General features: G+C 38.3%; 4 protein-coding genes across 5 annotated transcripts in view; 2 read left to right on the top strand and 2 right to left on the bottom strand.

The window, feature by feature from the left end:
- The window catches only part of LOC140942833 (heparan-sulfate 6-O-sulfotransferase 1-B-like), a 2,275-nt gene extending 1,026 nt beyond the window's left edge, over positions 1 to 1,249 (top strand). Inside the window, exon 1 of the mRNA XM_073391846.1 lies at positions 1 to 1,249. This exon is cut by the window's left edge and continues 1,026 nt beyond it. Within this exon, the coding sequence (XP_073247947.1) occupies positions 1 to 153 (153 nt within the window). The 3' untranslated portion in view covers positions 154 to 1,249.
- LOC140942832 (protein FAM98A-like) lies at positions 1,224 to 7,973 on the bottom strand. Its single transcript, XM_073391844.1, has 13 exons — positions 7,898 to 7,973; positions 7,615 to 7,754; positions 6,812 to 6,868; positions 6,554 to 6,622; positions 5,989 to 6,065; positions 5,512 to 5,622; positions 5,058 to 5,138; positions 4,525 to 4,641; positions 3,510 to 3,609; positions 3,044 to 3,126; positions 2,317 to 2,416; positions 1,552 to 1,587; positions 1,224 to 1,456 (listed from the first exon to the last, which is right to left on the bottom strand). Exons 1-13 carry the CDS (start codon positions 7,933 to 7,935, stop codon positions 1,314 to 1,316), a joined length of 1,152 nt encoding a protein of 383 aa, XP_073247945.1. The 5' UTR covers positions 7,936 to 7,973; the 3' UTR covers positions 1,224 to 1,313.
- A 116-nt stretch (positions 7,974 to 8,089) lies between these two features.
- Positions 8,090 to 22,389, top strand: LOC140942882 (26S proteasome non-ATPase regulatory subunit 8-like). 2 transcript variants are annotated; one of them, XM_073391896.1, is made up of 9 exons: positions 8,090 to 8,234; positions 10,540 to 10,612; positions 12,420 to 12,522; positions 13,659 to 13,752; positions 14,063 to 14,134; positions 20,391 to 20,417; positions 20,567 to 20,640; positions 21,143 to 21,254; positions 22,123 to 22,389. In XM_073391896.1, the coding sequence occupies exons 1-9, from the start codon at positions 8,118 to 8,120 to the stop codon at positions 22,258 to 22,260; spliced, it is 810 nt and encodes a 269-aa protein (XP_073247997.1). In that variant the 5' UTR covers positions 8,090 to 8,117; the 3' UTR covers positions 22,261 to 22,389. The 2 variants fall into 2 exon arrangements, with proteins under 2 accessions (XP_073247997.1, XP_073247998.1); XM_073391897.1 differs by lacking the exon at positions 20,391 to 20,417.
- A 513-nt stretch (positions 22,390 to 22,902) lies between these two features.
- Positions 22,903 to 27,500, bottom strand: part of LOC140942881 (uncharacterized) — an 8,435-nt gene continuing 3,837 nt past the window's right edge. Inside the window, exons 6-11 of the mRNA XM_073391895.1 lie at positions 26,700 to 26,858; positions 26,216 to 26,354; positions 25,716 to 25,863; positions 24,898 to 25,229; positions 23,856 to 23,981; positions 22,903 to 23,293 (exon numbers count right to left, since the gene is read on the bottom strand). Coding sequence (XP_073247996.1) covers positions 23,241 to 23,293; positions 23,856 to 23,981; positions 24,898 to 25,229; positions 25,716 to 25,863; positions 26,216 to 26,354; positions 26,700 to 26,858 — 957 coding nt within the window. The 3' untranslated portion in view covers positions 22,903 to 23,240. The remainder of the gene's footprint in view (positions 23,294 to 23,855; positions 23,982 to 24,897; positions 25,230 to 25,715; positions 25,864 to 26,215; positions 26,355 to 26,699; positions 26,859 to 27,500) is intronic.

Below are 27,500 nucleotides of genomic sequence, written 5' to 3'. Positions count from 1 at the left end.
GCTATCACAGTTGACAAACAAAACCTCACTCGAATTCAAGAACTTAACTCATTGGATATCAAACTGTACTCCTTTGCGAAAAACCTCTTTTTTGAGAGACTGGAGTATTTTAAATCGAAAGGCAGCAGCCAGATCGAAGATTCATATGATTGATCGATCTTCCTGCTGCCGGTTGCCTGTTACTGTGGTTGAAGATTATTAATTTGATAAAAATTAATATATGACCGATGGTTCACTTTACTCCCGAATACTATTGAAATATTTACTGTCTTGAAAGGCTTTGCACACCTGCTGAGGAAATTTGAACCAATACAGATTCATCATTTGTTGAGTAGTTACGGTTGTTTTGGTCAAATGATCTTGATAATTCTCTTAGTGCTGAAACAGGAACAAGACCTTCGACTGGCTCGGATGACCCCGTAAAATGGCGGTCCCGTCTCCAGTAGGAGACGTAAAAATAGTGTCCTCAATAAGTACTTTCGTGCTAAATATATCGACACTCAAATAAAGTACATTCTTTTAATGAACTCCTCCCCTCTAAACTACTGCAGAATGCAGGGCCACTTAATACCATATCATGAAAATAACAAAAGTGTCCTTGTTATGTATGACTCGTTCTTCAAAACCTTCGGACAAGGTGGACCTGATATTTGATTGGCCCTGTATTCTGTTAACGCTTGTGTTGGCAAAACGTAAGAAATTTAAGCTGCTCGAGGACAAAGTGCCCCGTTTACACTGCTGCGGACAATTTTTTACCTGTACAACACGTTTACACAGAACCGAACAAATTCTGTTTCAGATTGCAGTGCTGTTTGCTGTTCAAAAACTTGTATGCTTCTGTGGCAGGGGCCAGCAGGCGCAGCTAGAGCACAGCCCTATATTGCCTGGATAAATCAATACTATTGGTGATGTTACAGGTCAAAATTAAATTCACTAGAGGTTAAAATTTCCTTATTTAGGAACAGAGCTACAGCTGTAAGAGACAAAGGAAATTGAGAGTCAACCTGGGTTAAAAAGATTTAACCTAAATTAATTAATTTTGACCTGTAGCAGTGACGCTTACATATATGTGATGTCTCATCCACTGGTTAATGATTTGTCCTGTGGAACTTTTCAACTACGACCAGGAGCTAGAGATTTATTCTGTTTCCAGAAAACTCCAGATATATACCGATGAAGAGATGGTATTATGTACTACAGAACGTTAGTGCAAACCAATGCAATAAATAAATAAATTCTGCAAATTTTATTTTGACTTATATTGATGATAGCATTACAGCTTTTAATAATATAAGTTCCAAAGTTAACATCTTTTAGCTGTAGTAGACAGTTCCTTGGTTGTCATGTCCCTCAAATGTGTTTCCTCTCTGTCCTCCACCACGGCCTCCCCTCCCTCCTTTCCAGCCGCCTCCACCTGGCCCCCCTCTCCCTCCTCTGCCTCTGCTGTCTGACCACCCTGTGAAGGAAAAATGGGAAAATCAAAGCAACTTATTTAGTTTGCAGATTCTTCAATAATGATTAAAAATTGCTGTTGGATGGAATGCTACCTACCACCTTGGACTTTTCCTCCTCTGCCACCTCGACCACCTAAATAGTGCAAAAAAATATATATATATATACATATATTTTTATAGTATATTTGATAATGATAAGTTATTTATCCTGTTTCAAATTCTCTCATTTAGTTAGAGTAGTAAAAAAGATGGACTACGAGTAGTCCCCATTTTTCCTCAGGGATAGTGGAGTGAATGAAATGCGAGCGCACATGAAAATCACCCCACAAGAGAAAGGCGATACGCGTGGGGTGATTTTCATGCGTGCTCGCGTTTCACTCGCTCCAGTATCCCTGACGAAAAATGCAGACTACTCGTAGTCTATAAAAAAGAAGTATGAATGGAGGAAGGATTGGCACAGTCGGTTTGTGCCTGGTTTTCCGTGTGGGAAGTCCCAAGATCAATCCCCAGGTGTAACCTCAAATCCTTGAACTCTTGAGTTCTTTTTTTTCCAGCTGGCTTGTAAGAACCCATAAAATAGAGTGCTGAGGAAGAGAGGGAGAGGAGGTGGGGGGGGGGGGCAGGAATTCATGAACACACCATGAGCCTCAGATTGTTACTATTAAAGATGACTATTTCCAGCTACTGAAGTAAAAAATGATTTTTTTACCTTTCACAGTCACACACAAAAAGCACCCGTAATGATCACAGGTTTTGTTGAGGATCATGGAGATGTTGAAGAAAACCCACTTCTGTTGTGTAGCAAGTTTTTTTAAATCAATAGTTTATAGAATTTCAAGTGAAGAAAAAAAATTATCATTACTCGATTGCCTTTGGTCTCTAGGAGCCTCAGTACGCTTTTTGAAAGCAGGCATTTCTACAGGTGGTGCTGTACTTGATGGCCTTCCTCCTCGATCTGGTACCTTCAAAAACAACCACACGACAAATACAGAACTCACTACAGTTGTTTAAAAACAATTCTTATTTCTAGTCTGGCAAGTATAAACATGGGTTAAATTTCATCTTACATTCAGGCTACCTGGCTAAAAAGTTACTCCTATATAACTTAAACCTTAATTTTATTTTCAATCCAAAACCAAGTTATGTTGAGACGATTCATCATCTGAACTTTTAATTTATCTGCAGACAAATCCCAGAGTGTCTGAATCCCAGAATGTCTCCATTGTACTATTTACTTTGTAGCATTTTACATTGTATTATATTTATCAAATTTGGATTTTATTAGTGAATTCCCACTTAAACCACTTGTGACTGAAAGGGTTAATGAACTCTCTTAAGCCCCGGCAGTGACCAGCATCAATTTTCTCCTCATAATAATCAAAACACAATCAAGTAGAAAGGTTACAATAATTAATAAATTAATCACCACAGAGAAAAGTAATGCTAAAAATGATCTTTTGACATACAATCGTATTCTCTCACCTAAATTTTCAAACAAATGTATAAAGATCAGTCTGGAGAGTTTGTAATCATTGGATCTAACTGGGGCTTAAAGGGTCAAAGAAGCCCATTCACTGCACTTAACTTACTTTGCCGATCATAATCTTGTTGATTTTGCACTGTGTTCTGCCTCTGATGTCTCCACTACTTGTTTTTGTCACCCTTAAAAGATCTGCCAGAAAACATAACTGATTACAGGAAGGAATAATGCATGCAATAAATTAGGGAGGGTGTATCACATGAGCTGCTGAAATTTTGTTCCAAGGGGAAAAAACCGGCATAAGGTTGTGTTACATATTAATTGTGTTACATAATTATTAATTAATTTCAATGTATCTCTTTAGGCATTCTAGATGTCTCCAACCAAGTGGTATGCCTGTGGAAGCTTGTCGAGGAATTGAAACTACAAAACTAGACAAAAATCATAAAGAGTCTTTTTGATGGCCCATAAATTACCTTTCAACACAATCTGTTCAATATAATTATATAAAAAATAATAATAATTTATTTATTGTTTTTACATTTTAGATATTATAAAATTCATATCACTCACACCTGTTCTAGCTGCAACAATATCTGGAATGCTGACTGGTGATCCTTCAGAAAGAGATTTTCTCAAAGGCTGAAAAGCTGCAGCTATTTCATCTTTCTTTACCTAATGGCAAGAAACAACAGCATCACCAGGAGCAACCATAGAACACAAGTGCCACACAACAACAACAGCACAACAATTTTATTCTTTTATGCCCTAGCAGTTAAACAGCTTGCCACACTGATGCAAGAAATAACAAGTAAATGCTAATACAAAATAGTTTATTACAATAGAAGTAGAATGATTTTATTTTAATCGATTATACTGATAACCCATAAAAGTTTTCCAATACACTCATACAAACACCTCTAGCCAACAACAAGAAGCTTTATTTGCAGGATCATACAAGTACAACAGTACTATTACAAAGCTATTTACCCAAAAAAAAATTACCAAAAAGCCAGTTTTCCTTGAGGTCTTCAATGAATGGGTGAAATATTATTTTTATTACCTCGATCAAGGGGTAGCATGGCAAGTCAGGGCTGTGCTCTAGCAGAGCCCAGCCCTGGCACCCAACTTTTGCTCTCAGGCTACTAGAAGATACTGTTTTTTTCATAGAGATCATATTCCTGGGCACCTTTGATTTTACAGGTTCATCTTCTCATCATCCTCTCATACTGATGGGCTTCATTCAATTTTCCTTCAAGAGCACAACCTTGCAAGTGTATTGGACTTGCAATCCCACTGTCCCAGCGACTGTCAAATCCTGCGTACACTTCCTACCCTGAATTCTAATAGGTGGTATAGGTTTGCATGGTGTAATGGCATAACTGTTTCCCAATAATAAAACTGATCCTGTATTCTGGTCTTGACTACCTCTTAAGTAATGTTTCGTTCTTTTTTTCCCTAATAGATTATTTCCTAGTACTGGATCTTTTCCCTGAGTTCCCAAGGTTAGACTGCAGGACATGTATATTTCTAATAATTGCGTAATAAACCAAACTAACAAAGTAATATAGTCTAAGGTAATTGGCAAACCTTAGCTCTGTCAGACCAACCAAAGGACTGCACTGTCACATCCAATCTCTTCAACAACATTGACCGACGAAGTGTGTATTCCTGATTTAACTGCGAGTTGATTTCTTCCACTCTACTCTAAAAGTAAACATAGAACGATAATATTTTTATTAATGGATTGATTCTGCAAAGGCTTGATTTTTTTGCACAAAATTGTCCACCAAATCTGGGCATTTGAGATGGACTCTGGAGGTTCAACTTCAACTGTAAACTGCATAGCAAGCATTTCTGTGTGGTTTCGGAGAAAAGAATGAGGAATGAGAGTCATAAAAAAAAACATAGGGCAAGCAAAAGAGCGGGGAGGGGGTAAGGAAGAAAGGAAGAACACACCTTCCCCTCCTCCTTCCCTCCTTCATTTTTTGGCTCTAGTTTCATTTTTTGCGCCACTGAAACCGAAAATCCCATTCCACGACTGCCCTTGGTCTTTCTTCATTCTGAAGTTTACCACAAGGAAATGCTTGCTACTCAGGCTACTACAACTGCTATGAGCTTACCCACTGCTTTCGACTCAGAGTTTTTGTTAATAATGGACTCCCAAGATGATCTCTAGGAGCTTTGGTAAGGAGCAGTTGTACCTGCAATATTTTTTTAAAAAGCAAATTAGATATATAGAGGATATTACATGCTCCTCCCCACAGGAGCACTGAGTTATGACACTAAAAACGTCTGTGAGGGACACGACACATTGTATGAATACCCTAATCCTTTCTTTTTCACAATGATGCATCAAGTTGTTTCAAATTTTAGTACTTGCTTTATTTTTACATTACAACTAATCATATGCTATACTTACTACAGAGCAGTTGAAAATCATGATTGCTACCAATATTATTGATTAATTAATATAATTTTTTTTACTTCCGTAATAATAACTAAAAAGTGATAAATTAAATAATAATAACTGCAGCTGTATATGCGTATTAATCATAAATGTTGGTATTGACTAACCTTATTTTCTATCTGGGAGAACAGATCAAATACAGTGGAGTCTTTGGTAGGTTGTGGTAAATCCAGTGCTACCAGTATTGCTATGAGTTGCTGGAGAGCAGGACTCACTGCCTGTCATAATTGTTGAATATAAAATTTAACACATGTAGCTATAAATTAATACACTGTTAACTATAAAATACTATAGTCCCAACCAATGAAACAAATAGAACCCTTAGCTTAGTCAGCAGGTTTTTTGAAGTGGGTACACTGTAGAAGGCAAAGTTTAAGAGTCTTGCTTAATCAGATTCAACAGGAAATACAAAGCCTCCAAGCAAAAAGACATCTGCATGGGAGTTTGGGGGAAATTAAAATGGGTTTTGTTAAATTAAAATCAGGTTTGAAATAATTTTCTAAGATTGAAAACATCAGGATTTCACTCCACTGTGAAAATTCTCTTGTTTTCAAGTATCGAGTAATGACTCAGAAGGTACTCACTTGATCTTCTATTTCCATTAACACATCTTCTTCTCCCCCAATCATTCGTAATGCCTGAAGCTCTGATGTCAAGTAGTCTGATTAATAATTACAAGGAAAAAATATTACACATAAACATGCAAAAACTAATGAAGGAATAGAAATTAATACAAGTTCAAAAGGAGTTAATTACGTAAGTACTCCAAATTGCATGAATAAACACAGCTAAACAAAGACTTTGGCAGGGATTGAATCCGTTTGCAAGTTCAAAGGCGGTCTTAATTGTTTGATATAAAGCATTTCGTAAACAAGGCAGATAAGACCGCCTTTGAAAATGCAAACAGATTCAATCTGTGCTAAAGTGTTTGTCGAGCTATGTTCATTCACACAAATTTAGAGTAATTTTAATTAACTTCTTTTGAACTCGCATAAATCATTGTGCCTAATATAATAAATGATGGAAGCGATTATATGTGATTAGATAAGCTCTTACAAGGCGATATACGTGGTTTCCTTTCTGGTAAACACCATTGTTACAACCTATTCAGCTATGGAAATACATGTTCAAGTGGACGTAACAATGTACCTAATAGAAGAAGTCTGTTGGCTGGTGATGCAAGGCCATTTACCCCTAGCAGGTGTAAATGAGGACAACCTGTGATGTAAAGAACAAAAATGGACATTAAATTTGCATTTGGTGACATGGGAGAAGTCATTCAGATATGACTGTTATTGTTGTTCCATACAAATTTAATGTTTACCTATATAACTAGAGAAGAATCTAAGATTATAATAATCGGTCATGATAGAAATAAATGACTGCTGATTTTTCAGCTGTACTTACCCATTTCATTCAACAATCCACTTATTTCCATTCTGAAAGTTTCCTCATCTTCCTTTTCTGATATAAACATATTCAGTTCAAGTATTATGATAAATTTAATAACCTTCCAAAATGAATATGTTGAGGTTCAATTTTATCCTTGGTTTAAATTTCATTTCCTTTTGTTTTAGGATATGGTAATGTATGATAATGAGTCTAAAACAAAGGAAAATAAAATTTAAACCAAGGATAAAATTGAACCACAACAAATATACCATTCCAAACATTGATGAATTTCAAAGGAACTATTAAGTTTGGATACGTGAGTCAGTCAGAAGGTATAATTCAGACACTTTAGCTTTGGGTGTACACTTTGATTGTTTGGAAAAGGTTGTACTGGAAGGACAAGTAACAGTACCTGGGAAACCATCTCAAGCTGAGAAGAAAATGGAAAGATTGCATCAACAAGAGGCTTAGATACACCACAAATAAGACTGGGGAATTAGCACAGAATTGAGTCCTGTACAAAGCTGCAGTGAATGTGGCCTCAACCTGAGGAGGATACACGACCATATACATGTATTTGTGACCTGGATGAAACAAATGCACCCAAAATTGCAAGGAGTTGCCGCCTTTGTCTATAAATGGAACGAACTGACCTCCTGGCCCTAGTTGCTCGAAAGGTGGATAGCACCATCCTTTGAATAAATCTCTTTCCAGTGGAAAACGCGACTGGTTTTCGTAACACTTATCCACTGGGTAGTGATTTACCTGGTGGATAGCGCTATCCAACTTTTCAACAACAGGGCCTGGCTATTATTTACCTGAGACACTTTCTTGTACACTGCAAAGATTCTTCAGGTTTTCTACCAGCCAGACACATAAGGTCATGAAATCTGATGAGAGTGTTTCACCTTGCACTGCAACAGCTAGTGCCCCTTCCCCCAAGAGGGGGCTATCAAATCTAAAAAAAAAATCAAACCCTTTTTCATCATTGTTGGGTCGTTTATAATTCGTGACAGGCAAACACGTTTGCGGACAGGCCCATTTCTTCTAGAATTCTTTCGAAATGAATGCTTTTGCAACAAAAAATCTAAATTAACTTACCCAAGGTCTTCCAGTGCATCTTGGATGTCACTCTCCATTCTTAAAGACACAAACAACGCACAGATTTGTACAAAACGAGGATCTCTCTGCAAAAAATAACCAGGCCATACCTTGAAGTAGTACCCAGGCCTTCCCAAACAATCCTTAAACGCATGTGTATTTTAAGCTAACCGCTGAACTAGTTGACTGCATATTCTCGTGAGTTTGCTAAAAATCCAACATGGCTTCGCAAACGGGGTTGAAAGAAGTAGTTTCTCTTTATCAAACGTTGATAAAGGAGTGGAATAGAAAACCTGTTGACCTTGAAAAAGTTGGAAAGCTTCTTTCTGGAATGAAAGTAAGTTGCAATGTTTCTTTTTCATCTGATACATTACTACTATTGTGATCTTAGATGATTTCTTTAGCCCTCGCCTTTGACTCTTATACACAGAATTTTGTCGCGAGAACTTATTTTGACATCATTCATTACCGCGGAAGTTTCATAAATTTATGTAGTAAATTGATATGAAATGCTGTAATGGTTTTAAGGCGCTTGAATATTGTAATTCTCTTTCTACAGAATTATATTGAACACACAATGTTGTGGATTGTTTTGTTTTTCTTATTAGATCGAGGAAAACGACAATCGTAAATAAGCAACTACTTTTTCAATGTGAAAGGCAGCAAGTTCAAACTTGCTTTTTTAAGGTGGTCTAAAGAAGAACAAAAGTTTGATTTAGCAACAGGATTTTGCGAAATGAATGAGTGGGGTTACTGATCGTTTTGATTCAAAGTCGTTTTCAGGCAGCAAGTTCACATTTCGTTGAAATTGGGAAACTTGTATTTTTAAGGTGGTGCAATTGAAGAACAATAGGGTGATTTAGCAACAGAGTGTTGCTACATGTAAATTAATGAGTGTATGAGGTTACTGGTTGCTTCGTTACAAAGTTGTTTTGATACAAGGCGTTTCAATACAAGGTTATTCAGTCGAGGTGTAAATAGTTTTATGCACTTGACTTAAAGGACAAAGAATATTCACCCAAAACGTTTTTTTCTTGTTCACGTGAAAACTATAATGTGACATCTCATGCAAAAACGTTCCTTACAATTTGCCATTTTTAAATGGATAGCCGTCTGTATGCAGCTCATCAGCTGTTCAAACGGACTGGGTATCTGTTCGAATGGCTCAAGCTATCTGTTAAAAAAAATGGTCAGCCGTTCGAATGGTTCGGGCTGTCCATGCAAAAAAAATTGTCATCCATTTGAGTGGCTCGGGCCATCTGTTCGAAAAAAAAAATTGTCAGCTGTTTGAGTGGCTCGAGGTATCTGTGCAAAACAAAATTGTTCTCCGTTGGAACAGCTCAGGCTATCTGTTTAAAAAAAGCTGTCAGCTGTTCGAACAGTTCAGGCTATCCGTTCGAAAAAAATTAGCAACCGTTCAAAAGCTAGATAAAGAAAAAGTTAGCCGGGTTTCCATCCCAGAACAATTTCCTCACCAGCCACTTGTGCCGAATCATCTGTTATTCTCCAGGTATTCTTGAGTGGTCCCATTATGAACTTTGTTTACAAACGTATCATGAATAGTCACAGCTCTTTTTCTACCCCTGCCTCATCTGTTTCGTCATCCATTCAGCCATTCCATTTCGAAGGGCTTGGTTACCCCTTTCTCACCTGTTCACTTGCCCTGCGTTCGTATACCATGCATTGTTTGTAAGGAACATTTTTGAGTGAGAGGTCACATATTTGAAGTGAATGGAATTGTTGTGCAATAATTGCACAATTCACTGCTTATATTGAAACAACTTGTATCAAAACGACTTTGTATTTAACGATCAGTTGATGATGGGGCAGCATGTAGAAAGGACTGAACATGACATTGACACTGATAGTGCCATTGTCACTGCTGTCGTGCTGTTCTTAATCTGCCGAATGAAAGTGATATGTGACTATATAATACATGTATGCAGACCCACTGAGGTTGCTAGCAGGCATGCTGCTAAGCCTCTAAACTACTGTATATTATACCTTCCTCTTTTCTAAAAACTTTAAGGAGACTGGCAAGTTGTCTACCTGCCACTAAACTATGTAAATTTTACATTCTTTTTTAAAACCTTTAAGTTCAGTGGTGAGTTGCCAACCCATCAAATCACTCAACTCTACAAGTCATTTTGCCCATTCAGGGTTTTCATTAAGAATTCTTGTAGCAGGAGAAAGGTATAATGTTGCAGGAGAATATTGTGAAAGAGGCTCCACGTCTGAGTAAAAAATAGTCATAGGCTATTGAACGTTAGCCGGAGAATTTTGCACAATAAATGGAGAATTCTCCAATCTCTGATGCCTTATGAAAACTGTGCAATGTCCTATTCACTCTTGTTTGAAGCTGAGCTATTGCTATTTACTAAAACTTCAAGGTCAAGTCTTTCAAACTTTTACTGTCAAACTGAGAAAGTCATGAACACTTGAAATATTTTCTGATTAATTATGACCAATGGCAACAAAGATCTCAGCGTAGGATCATGCAACAAAACTACTAACTAACTAATTCCCTACTGACCGTCACACCTGACTGGCTTTTTACTTGTAGCACATGTAAAAAGAAAACTTCTTGCTTGGTGGCCGCTAATGAAACATTTTTGCGCTAATTTTATACCCTCTCTTTTTAGATGGCTCTGATTCAATTCTCATTCTTACCAACGTCTTCATGTAAGCCAAGCCCACAAGAACTTCTTTTAGCAAGTAAGTTAAATCCAAAGATCATCATTGAGAAGTCAAATGATCATTAATTGCAAGCCCTAGGATTTTACAGTAAGGATTGTTCTGGTACTGTGTCGTTACTGTCATCTTAAAGTAACAGAACCAAAAAATAGTTTCCCAGTGACATGTCCTGATATAGTCAGACTGAGGAATCAAAATACACAAATATAGTATTTTTCCACTTGGATTCTTAACTAGTACAGCAATTATTCTTTATGACTCAGCTTGTGTATAAACACTGAAATCTTTGTTCCCCTGTGTTACCCTTATTTACCCTGTGTAAGCCTCTGTTTCCCTTTGTTACCCTGTGTCACCCTTTGTTACCCTGTGTTACCCTTTGTTACCCTGTGTTACTCTTTGTTACCCCTTGTTACCCTGTGTTACCCTTTGTTACCGTATGTTACCCTGTGTTACCCTTTGTTGCCCTCTGTTACCTTTTTTTACCCCTGGCTCCCCTTTGTTACCCTGTGTTACCCTTTGTTACCCTGTGTTCACTGTGTTACCTTTTGTTACCCCTTGTTACCCTGTGTTACTTTTTGTTACCCTGTGTTCCCCTGTGTTACCCTGTTTTACCCTGTGTTACCCTTTTTTACCCTGTGTTCCCCTTTGTTCCCCTGTGTTCCCCTGTGGTGACCTTAGTTACCCTGTGTTTTTCTCTGTTGCCCTTTTTTACCCTGTGTTACCCTGTGGTACCTTGTGTTACTCTTTGTTACCCTGTGGTATCCTTTGTTACCCTTTGTTATCCCTTGTTACCCTCTGTTGTTTTAGAGAACAATAAGGAACCTAGAACCTAGGGTTGTTTAGTTGCACTAACAAAAATAGTGTGCTTTTACGTGTCAAAAGAGGTGAAGGAAAATGCTAAATCACATCAGAGGTCAAATCCTGTTGGCCAGGAACAAAAGCCGCAGAAACCAATAAAAATGTATGCGTGAAAAAGATCAACTTTATGACTTCTCCAGAAATTTTAAAAGAGACCCACCATTTTCTTAGCAAATAATAGCTTCAGCCATCACGAATGTCCTAATATATAAGGATAGTCCGGATTGGTCAAAGGATGTGATTTTTCATGAAAATAAAAAATCAAAACACAAAGTTCTGATTGACTTGTTTAGAGAATAGTTTGTTTAATTTTTAATAATCAACTAACAGTTCACTGATTTATTAATTTGGGCAACCAACTTGGAGGCCTGGGTACCCCAGCTAAAATCTCCCCGAAAATTTTACTTGGGTGACCAGCTTTTAGGCCTGGGCACCCCAGCTAAAATGCTTGGGAGCCCGAGGGCTCGCGGAAAATTTTCCTTAGAGCACAGCCTTGCGAGCAGTAGTTATTGGTCTGATACATTACATGATATTGTTGAATGCAGAAGTGCATTATTTTATTGAGGATATTAGTGAAGCCAGAATACAAATGTTAGCAAACTACCCCCTACTCTTAACATATATGGTGGTCATACGGATGTAAGTTTTGTTTTGAGGAGCAAAGGAACCCTTGTGTAACTCATCTTCTAGTGTATTTAACAGAACACTTCTGTCTCTCCTGCGCACATTTGTTGTTGATACTTTGCTCAACTTTCTGATGCCATTCAACGTAATTCTTACTTACACCAACACATCCCGTGTAAACGCCTTCAGACGTCTTCTTGTTACCTTATATTTTTTGTTGTGACTGTCATTAAGTGAAAGGAATTAAATTGGAAGTGTATACATGTACAGCTGTGTACTTGGAAAGGCCAAGACATTTTTGTACCATGATGTAGAGACTCACTTGAGTTTTTATTGGATGTTTTAGGGGATGCATTAGAAATTGGTGTTCAGTGGAGTATCTCAAAAAAGGACATTCCATCATTTGAGAGATACATGGCTCAGTTGAAACCCTATTACCTTGATTACAAGTAAGAGTCCTAGCCATAATTATGTTATTGCGTATGTAAGAGTTTTGACAGTTCATTGTCCATTCATCACCTTCTCCATAGTAGCTTTTAGTATGTTAATAAATTCACCAGTGACTCTTAGGGACTGGTTGTTACTATACCAGTAGCTATGAGGAGTTGGTATTACGTTGTCACAAAACATGTCTCCCCCCCCCCCAAAAAAAAAACAACAACAACAACAACAACAACAGTTGTTATATAGAATACATGTATGTCCCGCTCCCCCTTCCTTTTCTCTTCTGCCTTGCCACCTCTTAGTCAGTTAACTAATCCCATGGTAAAATCAACCCCAAGGCCTTTGGTGTTGTGTAATTTGCCTGGTAGTTCAATATAGGAAAGAATGTAACATGGAGAAAACTAAACTTGCCTGGATTTGAGATTTTCCCACAGTTAAAACTGGTTATTCTGTTGTACAGAATTCAACAGAGATTCCAAAATTGCTGCAACAATAGATCTTGTGGAGATATTAAGTTTGTTAGAAAGGTATTTGAGTCAATTATTAGGATAGTTTTTGTGAATAAAAAAAATGCAAAGGTAAAAATTGCATCACCATTTCCCATCAGAAAAACTGTGCCCCCATTTTCAACTGCTTTTGAAAATAATGTACCCCTCCACTCTAAACACCAGCCCCCTCCCTCCTCTCAGTGTAACTGAGGCAGAGAAAGCCTCAAAGGAGGGGAGTGGTCGGAACAGCCACTTTTGTGGTACTCAGGCTGTTGAGAAGTATACATCAAACCAAGCTTCTTGATCAAAAGCTACAGTACAACATGAATTGGCAGCCTGAAACTAGCCAGATTTCAAAGTGAGTGGACATTTTTTTTAGAAATCACACTTCAGTAGACAATGTGTATATGTGTAGTCCCCTACAGGTATTTCTGGTATTTAATCCTGTCCTTATTCTCTGTCTCCCATTTGCAAATGTAAGAGTAGTAATGGTGTTTTTGTTGTTAACATGTATATTACAGGTCAAAATCAAATTCAGGTTAAAATTTTTTAACCTAGTAGCATACTAGTTTGATTCTCGATTTAACCTAGGTTAAAAAATTTTAACCTGAATTTAATTTTGGCCTGTATTATGCACTCTTCTCGTTTCCTAGGGGCATCCTAGAAGAGTCAGCATATATGTACCAGTTACTTGGTCTAAATTTGTTGTCTCTCCTTGCACAAAATCGGCTTGCAGAATTTCACACTGTAAGTATAGTACATGTAAGAAACAGTATGTAAAGTAATATTAATTTGCTTTCACTCTTGGTGATAAGAAAAGTTTGCACCTGAAGCCCTATTAATTTATGGCATGTCAAGAGTACTGTTGCTACATTTATTGATAATAAATGTCTTTAATAAATTATTTATTTTTTCAACCTATAAAACATACTACATGTAGCTTTTTAGGGTTTTTTCTCTGATTGGAAGCGATAATTTTACATAAAAACAATAAAGGTTCGTGCTATACATGTATGTATAGTTGAATTAATATTAAGGTTTCCTTTTTGTCATTCAGGAACTGGAACTTTTGCCGGCAAAAGAACTACAAAACAATGTTTACATTAAACATTCTGTCTCTTTAGAACAGGTACTAGATATGTTTTTTCTTTCTCTATTCAGACACGCATGTGTTAGGGTTCAATTTTATCCTTGGTCGAAATTGTATTTTGCTTTCTTTTAAACTCATTATTCAAAATAAAATAAAATTTAGACCAAGGATGAAATTGAAGCACAACGTATTATGTTGCAGTTCAAAATTTTAAAAAAAAATTAGGTGTAATTATTCATAAATTAGAGCTAGCAGGCAAAGGAAATGAAAAATCAACCTAGGTTAAAACATTTTTACCTGTAACATATACTTTAAGATAATAATGTACATGGTACCCCCGTACCATTTTGTTGCGTTTGATGTGCAGTCTGGTGCAACTTGGTGCGGTTTGGTGAGACTTGGTACAAATTCGTGCAACTTGGTGCAGGTTGGTGCAACTTGGCGCAGATTGGTGCAACTTGGTGCAGGTTGGTACAACTTGGTGTAGATTGGTGCAACTTGGTGCAGGTTAGTGCAACTTGGTGCAGTTTGGTGCAACTTGCTGCAGTATGGTGCAACTTGGTGCAGGTTATAAAAACTTAGTGCAGAGTGGTGCAACTTGATGCAGGTTCGTGCAATTTGGTGCAGTTTGCTGTACATTAGTGCAACTGGGTGCAGTTTGGTGAAACTTGGTGCAGATTGGTGAAACTTGGTGCAGTTTGGTGCAGATTGGTGAAACTTGGTGCAACTCGGTGCAACTTAGTGCAACTTGGTGCAGATTACTGAAACTTGATGCAGTTTGGTACAACTTAGTGCAGTTTGGTGCAACTTGGCACAGTTTAGTGCAACTTGGTGCAGGTTGGTGCAACGTGGTGCGACTTGGTGCAGGTTGGTACAACTTGGTGCAGATTGTTGCAACTTGGGGTAGTTTGGTGCAAACTGGTGCAACTTTGTGCAGGTTGGCCAAACTTGTTGCAATTTGGTGCAACTTGGTGCAGGTTGGTGCAACGTGGTGTAGTTTGATGCAACTTGATGCAGATTGGTGCAAATTGGTGCTGCTTGGAGCAACTTAGGGCGGATTGTACAACTTGTTACATTTTCGTGAAACTTTCTACAGGTTGGTGTAACTTGGTGAAGATTGGTGCTATTTGGTACAGGATGGTGCAACTTGGTGCAGGTTGGTGCAGATTGGTGCAACTAGGTGTAGTTTGGTGCAACATGGTGTAGACTGCTGCAACTTGGTGTAGGTTGGTGCAACTTGGTGTAGTTTGGTGCAACTTGGTGCAGGTTGATGCAACTTGGTGTAGTTTGGTACAACTTGGTGAAGTTTGGTGCAATCTGGTGAAGTGTTGTGCAACTTGGTGCAGGTTGGTGCAACTTGGTGCAGTTTGGTGCAACTTGGTGCAGATAAGTGCAGGTTGGTGCAACTTGGTGCAGATTTGTGCAACTTGGTGCAGTTTGTTGCAACTTGGTGCAGATTGGTGCAGGATGGTGCAGGTTGGTGCAACTTGGTGCAGTTTGGTGCAACTTGGAACAGGTTGGTTCAACTTGGTGCAGATTAGTGCAACGTTCTGCAGAATGGTGCAACCTGGTGCAGGTTGGTGCAAAGTGGTGCAGATTGGTGCAACTTGGTGCAGGATGGTGCAGTTTGGTTCAACTTGGTGCAGATTGGTGCAACTTGGTGCAGGATGGTGCAACCCGGCGAAGGATAGTGCAACTTGGTGCAGTTTGGTGAAACTTGGTGCAGATTGGTGCAAGTTGCTGCAGGATGGCAGCATTCCAGCTGGGGTGCCCAGGTCTTCTCAAGTTGGTCGCCCGAGTACATCTGATGAGGAAGTTTTGTACGTGCATGAATCTTACTGGCCTGCTGATCACCAAACTCGGTAATTTTAGCTTTTGGGTTCGACAAAAACCCGCATGTTGTCTTATGAAACCCATCAAAGTTTTCGTGCCATTCAGATTTAAAACCAGAAACGTGAGCAATGCCGCCGAATTGTTTAGGTTTTAAAGAGGGAAAAGTAAAAAATTTCAGCAGGTTTACGTAAACTTCATTAAGATCTTTGGGTCAAACATAGGAAAACTGTGCTTTTTACCAGTAATACTAAACTTGAAAATAAATTTTCAAAGGGTGAATCAATGCGGCATCACTGGCGGCATGAAATATACGCGGCAGATGGAACTCAAGTTCCCGTGAAAAATTCCGTGTGAAGTGAATCTTTTAGGATAACTGAGCTTTTCGTGGATACGGTCGAAGTGTAAACCAGCTCTTCTTTCCGTGTTTTTATTATTTTTTTGGCCGCTAAATTTAGCCTATATATGCATGCATTCGAATTTAGTTTTCGATACGAAAAATGCTAAGACAACGTTGAACTGCCCTGTTTCTAAAACAACAATAAAAACGATCAGAACGATCATATCTTTTCTTTTTATATTTCGTTATCTTATGTAAAGGGAAGAAAACAATCATAAGTTATGTTTTAGCCAAGCAGACACAGCAGCCAAAAACCGTAAAAACATTACATTTGCATACTGGTCAATACAGCAACTTCCATTTTATACAAAAATAAATTATTCCGCGTCGCTAGCCGCGCTCCACGTCTTTCAGAAAAGTATTGACAGTTTCTCCTAAAAACTGTTCATAATGAACCATTCTATCTGATAGAAAAAATTTTAAAACTATTTTAAGAAGCGGTAGAAATCGAAATCTGTGCCGCTTGTCACGTTCAAAGTGATGTCCTTTAAACATCGACGCGTGCCCGTTTCTTTCGTACAACATTCGTAAAAACATTTTCTGTACGGTTTAGTAAACTCTGACTCAATAAGCCAACACTAGGATGTTAAATTTTTCTGAGGCAAGATTTAAATTTTTCAGAGGCAAGAGTGCCCGGCCAGGCGACCGGGAACTTTTTTTCAGTCGCCCGAAGCTAAATGTTAGTCACCTCAGGCGACCGGGCGCCGTTAGACCACAGCCTTGGTGCAGGTTCGTGCAGGTTGGTGCAACTTGGTGCAGTTTGGTTCAACTTGGTGCAGATTGGTGCAACTTGTTGGAGTTTAGTGCAACTTGGTGCAGGATGGTGCAACCCGGTGAAGGTTGGTGCAAGTTGATGCAGGATGGTGCAACTTGGTGCAGTTTGGTGAAACTTGGTGCAGATTGGTGTAAGTTGCTGCAGGATGGTGCAACTTGGTGCAGGTTGGTGCAACTTGGTGCAGTTTGGTGCAACTTGGTGCAGATTGGTGCAGGTTCGTGCAGGTTGGTGCAACTTGGCGCAGATTGGTGCAACTTGGTGCAGTTTGGTGCATCTTGGTGTATATTGGTGCAACTTGGTGCAGGTTCGTGCAGGTTGGTGCAACTTGGTGCAGGTTGGTGCAACTTGGTGCGGTTTGGTGAAACTTGGTGCGGATTGGTGCAACTTGGTGCAGGATGGTGCAACTTGGTGCAGTTTGGTGCAACTTGATGCAGTTTGGTGCAACTTGGTGCAGATTGGTGCAGGGTCGTGCAGGTTGGTGCAACTTGGCGCAGATTGGTGCATCTTGGTGTATATTGGTGCAACTTGGTGCAGGTTGGTGCAATTTGGTGCAGGATAGTGCAACTTGGTGCAGGATGGTGCAACTTGGTGCAGTTTGGTGCAACTTGGTGCAAATTGTTGCAGATTGGTGCAACTTGGTGCAGTTTGGTGCAACTTGGTGCAGATTGGTTCAGGTTGGTGCAACTTGGTGCAGATTGGTGCAAGTTGGTGCAGTTTAGTGCAACTTGGTGCAGTTTAGTGCAACTTGGTGCAGGATGGTGCAACTCGGTGCAGGTTGGTGCAACTTGGTGCAGGTTGGTGCAACTTGGTGCAGTTTGGTGAAACTTGGTGCAGATTGTTGCAACTTGGTGCAGGATGGTGCAACTTGGTGCGGGTTGGTGAAACTTGGTGCAGTTTGGTGCAACGTGATGCAGTTTGGTGGAACTTGGTGTAGATTGGTGCAATTTGGTTCAGGTTGGTGCAGGTTGGTGCAACTTGGCGCAGATTGGTGCAACTTGGTGTAGATTGGTGTAACTTGGTGCAGTCTGGTGCAACTTGGTGCAATTTGGTGCAGGAAGGTGCAACTTATTGCAGGTTGGTACAACTTGGTGCAGTTTGGTGCAACTTTGTGCATATTGGTTCAGGTTGGTGCAACGTGGTGCAGGTTGGTGCAACTTGGTGCAGATTGGTGCAGGTTGGTGCAACTTGGTGAAGATTGGTGCAACTTGGTGCAGATTGATGCATGTTGGTGCAACTTGGCGCAGGTTGGTGCAACCTGGTGCAGATTAGTGAAACGTGGTGCAGGCTGGTGCAACTTGGTGTAGATTGGTGCAGCTTAGTGCAGTTTCGTGCAGCTTGGTGTAGATCAGTGTAGTTTGGTGGAACTTTGTGCAGATTGGTGTAATTTGGTGCAACTTGGTGCAGGTTAGTGCAACTTGTTGGAGGTTGGTGCAACTTGGTGCAAGTTGGTTTCAACTTGGGACAGATTGGTGCAGTTTGGTGCTACTTGGTGCAGATTGATGTAGTTTGCTGGAGCTTGGTGTAATTTTGTACAGAGTTGTGCAGATTGGTGTAGTTTTGTGGAACGTGGTGCAGCTTGGTGCAACTTGGTGCAGATTACTGCAAATTAGGGCAGTTTGGTGCTATGTGGTGCAGTTTGGTGTAATGTGGTGAAGGGGGTGCAGTTTGGTGCAACTTGGTGTAGATGGGTACAACTTGGTCACTTTGGGTCAGTTTGGTTCAACTTGGTTCAGACTGGTGCATGTTGGTGCTCTTTCATTTAGTTTGGTGCATTTTTGTGCAGATTGGTGCATGTTGGTGAAGACTGGTTCAGTTTGATGCAACTTGGTACAGTTTTTTGCAACTTGGTGCAGATGGGTCTTGGGTTAGATTGGTGCAACTTCATGCAGATTTGTGCAGTTTGGTGTAGATGGGTTCAGTATGTTTCAGTTTAGTTCAACTTGGTGCACATTGGTGCAGAGTGGTTTAGTTTGTTGTAACTTGGTGCAGGGTTGTTCAGATTGGTGCAACGTGGTGTAGATTGGTGCAGTTTTGTACAATTTTGTTTGTACACTTATTACGGTCAGGTTGTACATAATTGTGTTGGTATTTTATGCAGCCATAGTACATTAGTACATCCAGTATGGCCGTGTTCTATTTTATTCAGTCGTAGAACGTTAGTACACTTAGTATGGCCATGTTTTTTATGTTGGTGTTTTATTCGGTCTTAGTACATTAGTATGCTTAGTACAGCCATGTTCTATGTATGCTGGTGTCTTATTTGATCGTAGTATGGCCATGTTCTTTGTACGTTAGTACCGTCAGTAGAGCTGTGTTCTACGTTTTTTGGCATTCTATTCAGTCGTAGTATGTTAGTACCCTTTTGTGCAGCTATGTTCTATTCTGCCTTGTTATGGTTGGTATGCTTGGTACGGCCATAAATTTTAAGAAATAAGTTGCAGAGTAACCACAGAGCACAGAACATAACAAAGATAACTGATAAATGAAAACATGCAGTGACTTAAGGGGAAAGCCCCTCTTCATGCTTAACATACTGGAGTAGTAACTAAAGACATCAGAATCCAATATACACAAAATCTCTGAATTCAAGAAACTCACTAAATTCCAAGTACACTTGCCAGGTGTACTAAGCGAAAAAAAATAAAGTGGTGCCTAGAATGTGCAGCATATGGATGTGTGGCTGAGAAGGGTACATGTATATTTTCCAGCAGGTTAGTCGGGGATAATTTACATATGCATGTATAAAGAAATTTGGTCTAGAATAAAGTTCTATCATTAATTTCTGAAAAATTGATCAGTATCATGAAGGGTAATTCTTGGCACTGATCAAAACAATTATTATTATAGTTGCTGGTTCAAAATTAGTCTCTAATTTTTATGCTACAACCAGTTGCAAAAATCATCTTGAGACACTCAGTTGGGCTCATTTGGGCAGTCCGTGATCTTGTGCTTGTGATCTCCCCTGCCCCACTCCCTTGACAAAGTTGCATACAAGACCATCTCAAATTTTTGAGGAACAACTTCGAAGTGAGGGGAGGGAGGGGTGAGGGTTATAATTATCTCTCAGATGTGTGGCTACAGCTGTAGCAGTGATTTTTTAATGAAAACAGCTTTTTTGTAAGAGTAAGGAGGCAAAATTGACATTGAATGTGGTAAGTTATATCTAGTGCTAGTAGCACCCCCACCAAAAATTAAGAGTACCCCCCTCCCCCTGGCCTTCAACACACACAAGCTTTATTGACAACCAAACAGGAAAATGATGCAAAATGTTGTACATCTTTGCCTTGCAGTACCTTATGGAGGGAAACTACAACAAGGTATTGATAATCATTTCTCAATAAAGAAAACTAACACAATTTCTTTTTTTTTTGCATTATTCCAGGAGTGTAGCTCTGATTCATTTAAATTTGATTGATTCATTATCGGAATAAGCAACAAAATTTGAAGGTGAATTCATTTGTTTTAGGTCTTTCTTGCAAGAGGAAATGTACCAGCAGATAATTATCACTTCTTCATGAACATCCTCTTAGATACCCTCAGGTAAGGCTTAAAACATTAAGATGGAATCCATCAGGAAATTGAGTTAGAACTTGAATTTTCAGTGGACAAATAACTTGTACTATATGGCATTATTTTTTAGACTTTTCAAGGGCTACTTATTAGTTATCTGTAATAACACCAAAGACAATTTCTTGTGGGAGCCCGAGAACATAAAAATTTCAAACTGCACAGGAATTGAGAAAACACAGGTAAAATCACCATGCATAGGATTTCGTTCTCTGAAATTTTAAGCTTTTGTAGTTTGTTTTCTTGGGCTGTCATACAAATCTTTTCTTTGGAGTTGTTTCATATTACTACATTTGTAGCCTTTGAAAAGTGTAAAAAAGGATGCAATAGCTTGAAATTGTTCTGTGACTGGTTACTCAATTTCCTAATGGATTCTGCCTTAATTCCTTTTAACCTAGAAGGTTAATGTACATACATGTAGAGGTCCAAATTCATTTGATATTTCATATGGTAATTTTATTTCAATGCCTTTTAGAGATGAGATAGCAGCTTGCACTGAGAAAGCCTATCCATGTATATCCTTACCAGAGGCAACCAGGATATTGTATTTTGAGAGCGAAAAAGACATGAGGGCTTTTGGTGAGAAGGTAAGATGGTATTGTTATCTTTACCTTTTTAAATCTTTGCTAATTAAGAGTCATGTCTTCTATAGGACCAAAGTGGACTGTCTTACATGTCTAGAGTATAATCTCTCCTAGTCCAAAAGCTTAACAATTTTCTTAGTCCTAGAAAGTTTTGTCAGATCCATCTTGAAAGAGAATGCAGTAACATTATCATAGAACTTGATAGTATCCACAGACAATTCATTATCCAATACATATTTTTTCAGGATTTATAGTGTGTAGACAATTCTCGTGTGCACACACTGTAAGTCCTGTTCTCCTTGTCATTTTCACTCACAAAGTTCAAAGTTTATTGAGAGATTGTGCAAAGTGTTCATGGGTACAGACAATAACACTAGCCTGCAAAATAGAGAGAGCTAATCTAGCCGGCTAGTGGAGAGATTAAGTAGTAAGTTTTACATAATTAATAAATAGCCATTAATAAGCAGGTAGTATGAATGTATATATGCAAATAGATAATTGGCGTTAAGGACTGAAAGGAAGAAATTGGGTAAATAAAGCTACTTTGTGCATACATTTTGAAACTCACAATGACCACTTTGAGTCTTGATTCACAGCTGAGTGCTCAGAGCCAGTATTTGCCACTCATAAACTCTTCATAATGTTCAGTGTTCTAACTTGGAGGAAAGTGTTCTTGCATTTAGGATGTTTGAAGGAAATGCTAATGGTAACTTATAGTCACAAATGTAACACGCTTGAATGGGCCTTAGGAGTGATTTCCATGTACCATGTATCCAGTAGGGGGAAGGGGAGGAGAGGGGGGCTAACATGATGGTAAGTTTTTTACTTTTTGTACAGCATTTTTTTTTTTTGCTTTCTTTTTCTCCTTCAGCGAGGCTGGATTTTAAAGGAAGATAAATATTATTACTTTGAGCTTGAGAGTGAAAAGGAAACAAAGCAGGAGATCCCATCATACAAAATGATCCAATACATGCTTGAGTATGCTAAAGAATTAGAGAGAATAGTTTGACCACGAAGGTACCAGATGAAAAATGCTTTTTTGTACATTGTCTTGTTTGTATTTCATTTACAGTGATTGATGTAAGTTAAAGGATCATAATACAATATTGACAACTGTCAGATTATGGTATTGTTTGAATTGCTTTGTTTTTTGTTTTACTACTTCTTAGCATTTATGTCTTTTTACAGGTAACACTCCCTTGAATTACATCTCTATAAGGTGGACATCGTCCTAAAGTTGACACCTTAAGTTGATCCCTATGGTTTAGAGTGCATTTTTCTCTCTAAAGAGAGGTGTTTCTCTATGCCTGCCTTCTTGTCTTTTTTCTCACCAGTCAAAAACATTTTCTTCTGATCGACCAAAGTTTCTGCAGCTTTTCACCCCATGAAGGTGTGCCTTGCACCTCTTTAAAGCCAATAATATTTCATTGATCTGCTATATGTTTCAGCTCTTTTGTTTTGGGGTTAGGTTTTATTGTGAAATTTTGTTTGTTCACTGATTTCCCAACCATTCCTGTGCAACCTTGTTACAGCTGCAAGGCACCTCCCTAGCTTACCATGTAACTCTAAACAGGGTACTGTAGCTTCCATCAGACTTAAAGATTAATATTCACATAAGTTGTTTAGGTTGTGGACAGACCACACACACCTGTCAGCTTTAAATATTTTTATTATCAAATGCAGTTGATTAGTAATTTTTATTATTTTATAAAGGAATGCTCTTGATACAAAAAGTATTGATAAATTAATAGTAAAGTTTTTTTAACTTATAATAAGACTAATGAAAGAATGCAAATAATAGATGATATAACAAAACACTTAGCATGATGCTTGTCACAAATTTATGGCCACTCTTAACACAAAAGTTCAATTCACTTTATTTTAATTATACAATTTTGCAATGTTTTGTCTAGTTCGTTTGTGTTATTCTTCAACCAGCCACAAAAATAATGTTATTTTGGTAATGAATTCTGTAAAGGCTGTCATTACTTAGGATGGCATGGAAATACATACATCCACCACACGTCCAATGCAGTAGCCACCTAGAAAAAAAGGGGAGAATTTATGAAATTATAACAATGTGACTAAACCGCTTTCTGATAGTATGGTAGGCTTGAGTACCAGCCACTGTTTGGGAAAATGAGAGGATTAAAGGCTGGACCCGCGAGACGGCGGAAATCAAGCCTAATAGTATGGGGCCTGTAGATAAAGGATCAACTTGTGGGGCTATCACAAGTTGCCTGACAGGATTATTGTAGTTGTCTTTATATAAAGGAGATGTTCTGATTATTAAATTAACTCAATTTTGGGGTTGTACCTCAGAGCTCTAGGGTATTACAGAGGTGGCATCTTTTCCATATGCATATGCTAATTTTCTTAATAATTACATGAATTTTCTTCGTGCCTTGCAATAATAGAGTGTCAGTACTGCAGATTGATTCAGACCCTTAGTCCTCTAACTTCCATGCTGCTTTGTGAAGTGCAATAATAAATTAAGTTGTTATGAGAAAGGTGTCCTTTTAATCCATTATTGTGCACAACCCTTGCTGTACCTAGCAAAAACCATTTCTGCATATCAGCCTGGGCATGATTGCCTATTCTTACCTTGCTCGTAAGCATTAATTTTGAATGAGTTGCTTGCTCCACGAATATCTCCATAGATCTCAAAGACATTTTCAAACAAGATGAGGATTTCATCCACTATGTCGATCACAAAATGGACACAATGCCCTAAACAAAATGACAAAAAATACTATTGAAAAAAAATCATGACAGTTTCTTCCTACATAAAATGTGCTGCTTCATTGACAATATTTACTACTGAACTGAATTTTGAGGCCACCTGAAATGAATCACTGCAGTCAAATAGTTACTTATTGCCCTTAGTATTATTGTGTTTTGAGGTTGAGAAATTCCAAAATTCAAAATTCAAATCAAATTTTTGTTTATTTGAAGAATGAATCTTTTTTTTCCATTTAGCAGATTCTTTTTAGTGCAGCAAGGATTGAAGCAGGAAGTGGGAGTCTGCATGGTTATGAGGCCCTACTTTTACTATGCTAGTTCCTTGTTCTGATCACATTTACATCTTTGTAGAATTTTTTAGTACACCCAAGTTCAATTCCTCATTGAAAAAAAAACCCACTTGCTTCCTGTAGATCCTTTGTGTTTCCAAAATACATTTTGGTGCTATTAGACTCTCACTTATTAACAAAAAATAAAATATTAATGATATAAAAATATTTTATTTAATAATTAAAATTTTATGTGTTCAGGGATCTCATTAAGTGCTGGTAGCCGGCTAAAAAGCGGGCTACTTTGAGGTTTGAGCCAATCTACTTTTTGGGGAAATAGGGTTAAGTGGGATAGCGAACGCCTGAAATTGCGTACAGCACTCACTTACACGTACCAAGCTGCCTACATTAATTTATTTTACATCTTGGGTGTCTACTTTAAAACTTAATGAGAACCCTGCGTGTTATTAATTCTTTATAAAATAATAGTAATTGTGAATATTAATTAAACAAAAAAATTGAATTGACAGCAAGCTACTTGGACTTTGAGGGTTTGTCCCACCACCTATCCCCTAAGGAAATGGTAGCGACATTAAGTTTTGTTCTCCTTTCAATAACATTTCTTTCTTGTTTACCTTTTACACATTCAATGAAATCCGTTGCAAGCTTTTCAAGTGCTTTAGCAATATCTGTTTCTCCACAATCCTCAAATGCCTTGCCTATCTCCATCAAAGCTGTGCCAAGTAACTCTATTCCTTTGAAAATATCATTGTTTTCAAAGGCAGCGAATGATTCTCTAAATAACTCCACTGTGTGGTTTCCATCTTTGACGCATTTCTCAAAATCAAAGCCTTCTTTGCCCAGTCCTGCTGCTATCCCACGGTACACCTGTACCCATTCCTTATCCGTTGTGCCATTGACTCCAGTGAGGGAGGAACTCATAGCATCAACATACTTCTTGTTTACCCTGAAGAGAACATATTTTTAAAAGTAGTGACTGTAAGATGGAAAGCTTTCCAGATACTTTCATGGATAGCTCTATTTAGGGTAGAAAAATAACTCTTGATCATTTAAAACAAGTACATGTGTACAATTATCTAGACTCACAAGAGTCAGAAAAAATTTCTTCTGCTAATCAGTTGTGCATCAGGAAATTAAGAACAGTTCATTGCTAAGCCATTCATGAAGACAAAGATTCTTTGTCCCCTTACTGGGGAAATGTCTGCTAATATTATTATGTGTTCAGTTTAGAGGAACAAAATTAATTTATTAAATAAAGAGAAGGTAAAACATCCGCAAAATTCATCTTTGCCTACAAGGTACATGTAATCAAGACATTGGTAATACTGTCATCATAGTGGAAAAGATACTCCCACTTTTCTATTGAAACTGAAAGGGTTGACCAGCACTGTTTTCAGCATGACTTGTTATTACAGTATGTACCAATACTTACAAATAACGATAATCATATTTTCCATTTGGAAGGTAGGATTTAAAAGTGAGAGATCCAGTGGGAATAGCATCCTTGAGAGGGTTCTGTCCACCTCCAACATAGTAGTAGTCTATATACATTTCATTATCTGCACCGTTGGGGTACACACCTATAGAACAATTTAAAATAATAATGATGTCAGCTTATGGGAGGTTCTATACAGAGTGGGACTGATCATTCACTATGCCATTCACTTTTTTACTGCGGCTTGTTTGTGTTTAAATAATATACAGTGTAGAATGTCAAGACATTTTGGAAGCGTTTTTGGACCTTAAAGTTTCGAGTTTAGATTTCTAAGGGAGGTTCTTTTAGCCTCCTATAAGTACCGCGAAAAAGGGTGCCAAAGTCAGCTTATGAATCTGAAAAGTTGTTGTTGTTGTTGTTTTTGTGAGGACTTCAGTGCCATTAATTCTATGGGAGGTGCAGGTAGCCCAAGTCAACTGTATTAATTTTCTTATTACCTATCCAGTCTTTGTTAGTTGCTTCATCAACCGGGACCTTCCAAGAAACTTTTACTGGACTTCCAAATGAAACAGTTGATACAAACAGGGAGAGTGACCTGTTCTGTTCAATCACTTTGATGTTGTCAGAAGCACTAAGCTACAAAACAAAATAAAAATTTTCCCTTTCAGTTAATGCAGCTGCAAGGTGGAACCGTAACAATAAAGTTACATGTACTTGAACAATGCCAAAGAGGGGCCACTGACATATTTTTATTTAACTTAACCTGTATGGAGACGTACTAATTATCTTTTTATAATCAGAGATCTGAAAGACTTCCTTATAGATAAGCAAAAAAAAAAAAGAAATGAGATTAACTTTTAAAAAGAGGCTTTTAAAAACAACTTGAAAGAATTATGTTATGTCACTCTATGTTCCTTTGGAACATCTTTTACCACTGACTAAAATTGGCGGTAATATGACATTCCCTTAATATGAACTTACTGCATATGCAGCCCACCATCCTTTCTCATCTTTCCTAATGGAGACATGACTGGCTATGTTTGGCCCAGGGGATGGTACTTGTTGCCAGGAGTTCCACACCCCACCCCGCTCAAGTTCCCACATGTGCCACAGGCCTCCTTCCTTTCCAACTGTAAAAGCCTGTATGTGAATTGCAGTTGAAAATCAATAATATTAACCCGCATGGCATGGAAGACACTGGAATTTAAAATGGATACGGGGTGATGCCCAACTGTGGAGCTCCAAGGACTTGCAGAGTCTCATCATGGTGTTAAGTGACGAATTTAGATTATCCCAAAAATTATGCACTCTTTTCCATGCAAACAGCCTACTTGGTTTTTAACCTCTGTACTGGATATTCAGGGTCACGGCGATATCAAAATAATAATGTTATTATTTTTGTCGGGTCAAAACTTATTTTAACTCAACTATGGAATTTGCATATGGCTTTGAAAGTGCAAATACTGCAATTTTCTGAATACAGTACCTTTTAAGATATCAATGTACCTGTGTCTCTTGACTGACCACGAAAGGTTGTGCAATTCACATGTGCAGGTATTTCTCACACCTGACTTTGTTTTCATGGAAGTCTGCATGCTGGCAATCATTCATTATACTAGACATAAAGTTTGTTATTTCATATAACATTATGTTTATATAGTATCAACCCAGTGGCAGATCCAGACTTTCAGATAAGGGGGGAGGGGGGGGGGGGGGTGTCAGTCATCCAGACCCTAAGATAAGAGGGGGGGGGGGGGCCAGTCTTAAAAAAAAATTTTTCAG

The sequence above is a fragment of the Porites lutea genome, chromosome 7 (genome assembly GCF_958299795.1).
Source record: "Porites lutea chromosome 7, jaPorLute2.1, whole genome shotgun sequence".
NCBI classification, from domain to species: domain Eukaryota; kingdom Metazoa; phylum Cnidaria; class Anthozoa; order Scleractinia; family Poritidae; genus Porites; species Porites lutea.
This window is presented reverse-complemented; position numbering and strand designations above follow the sequence as displayed.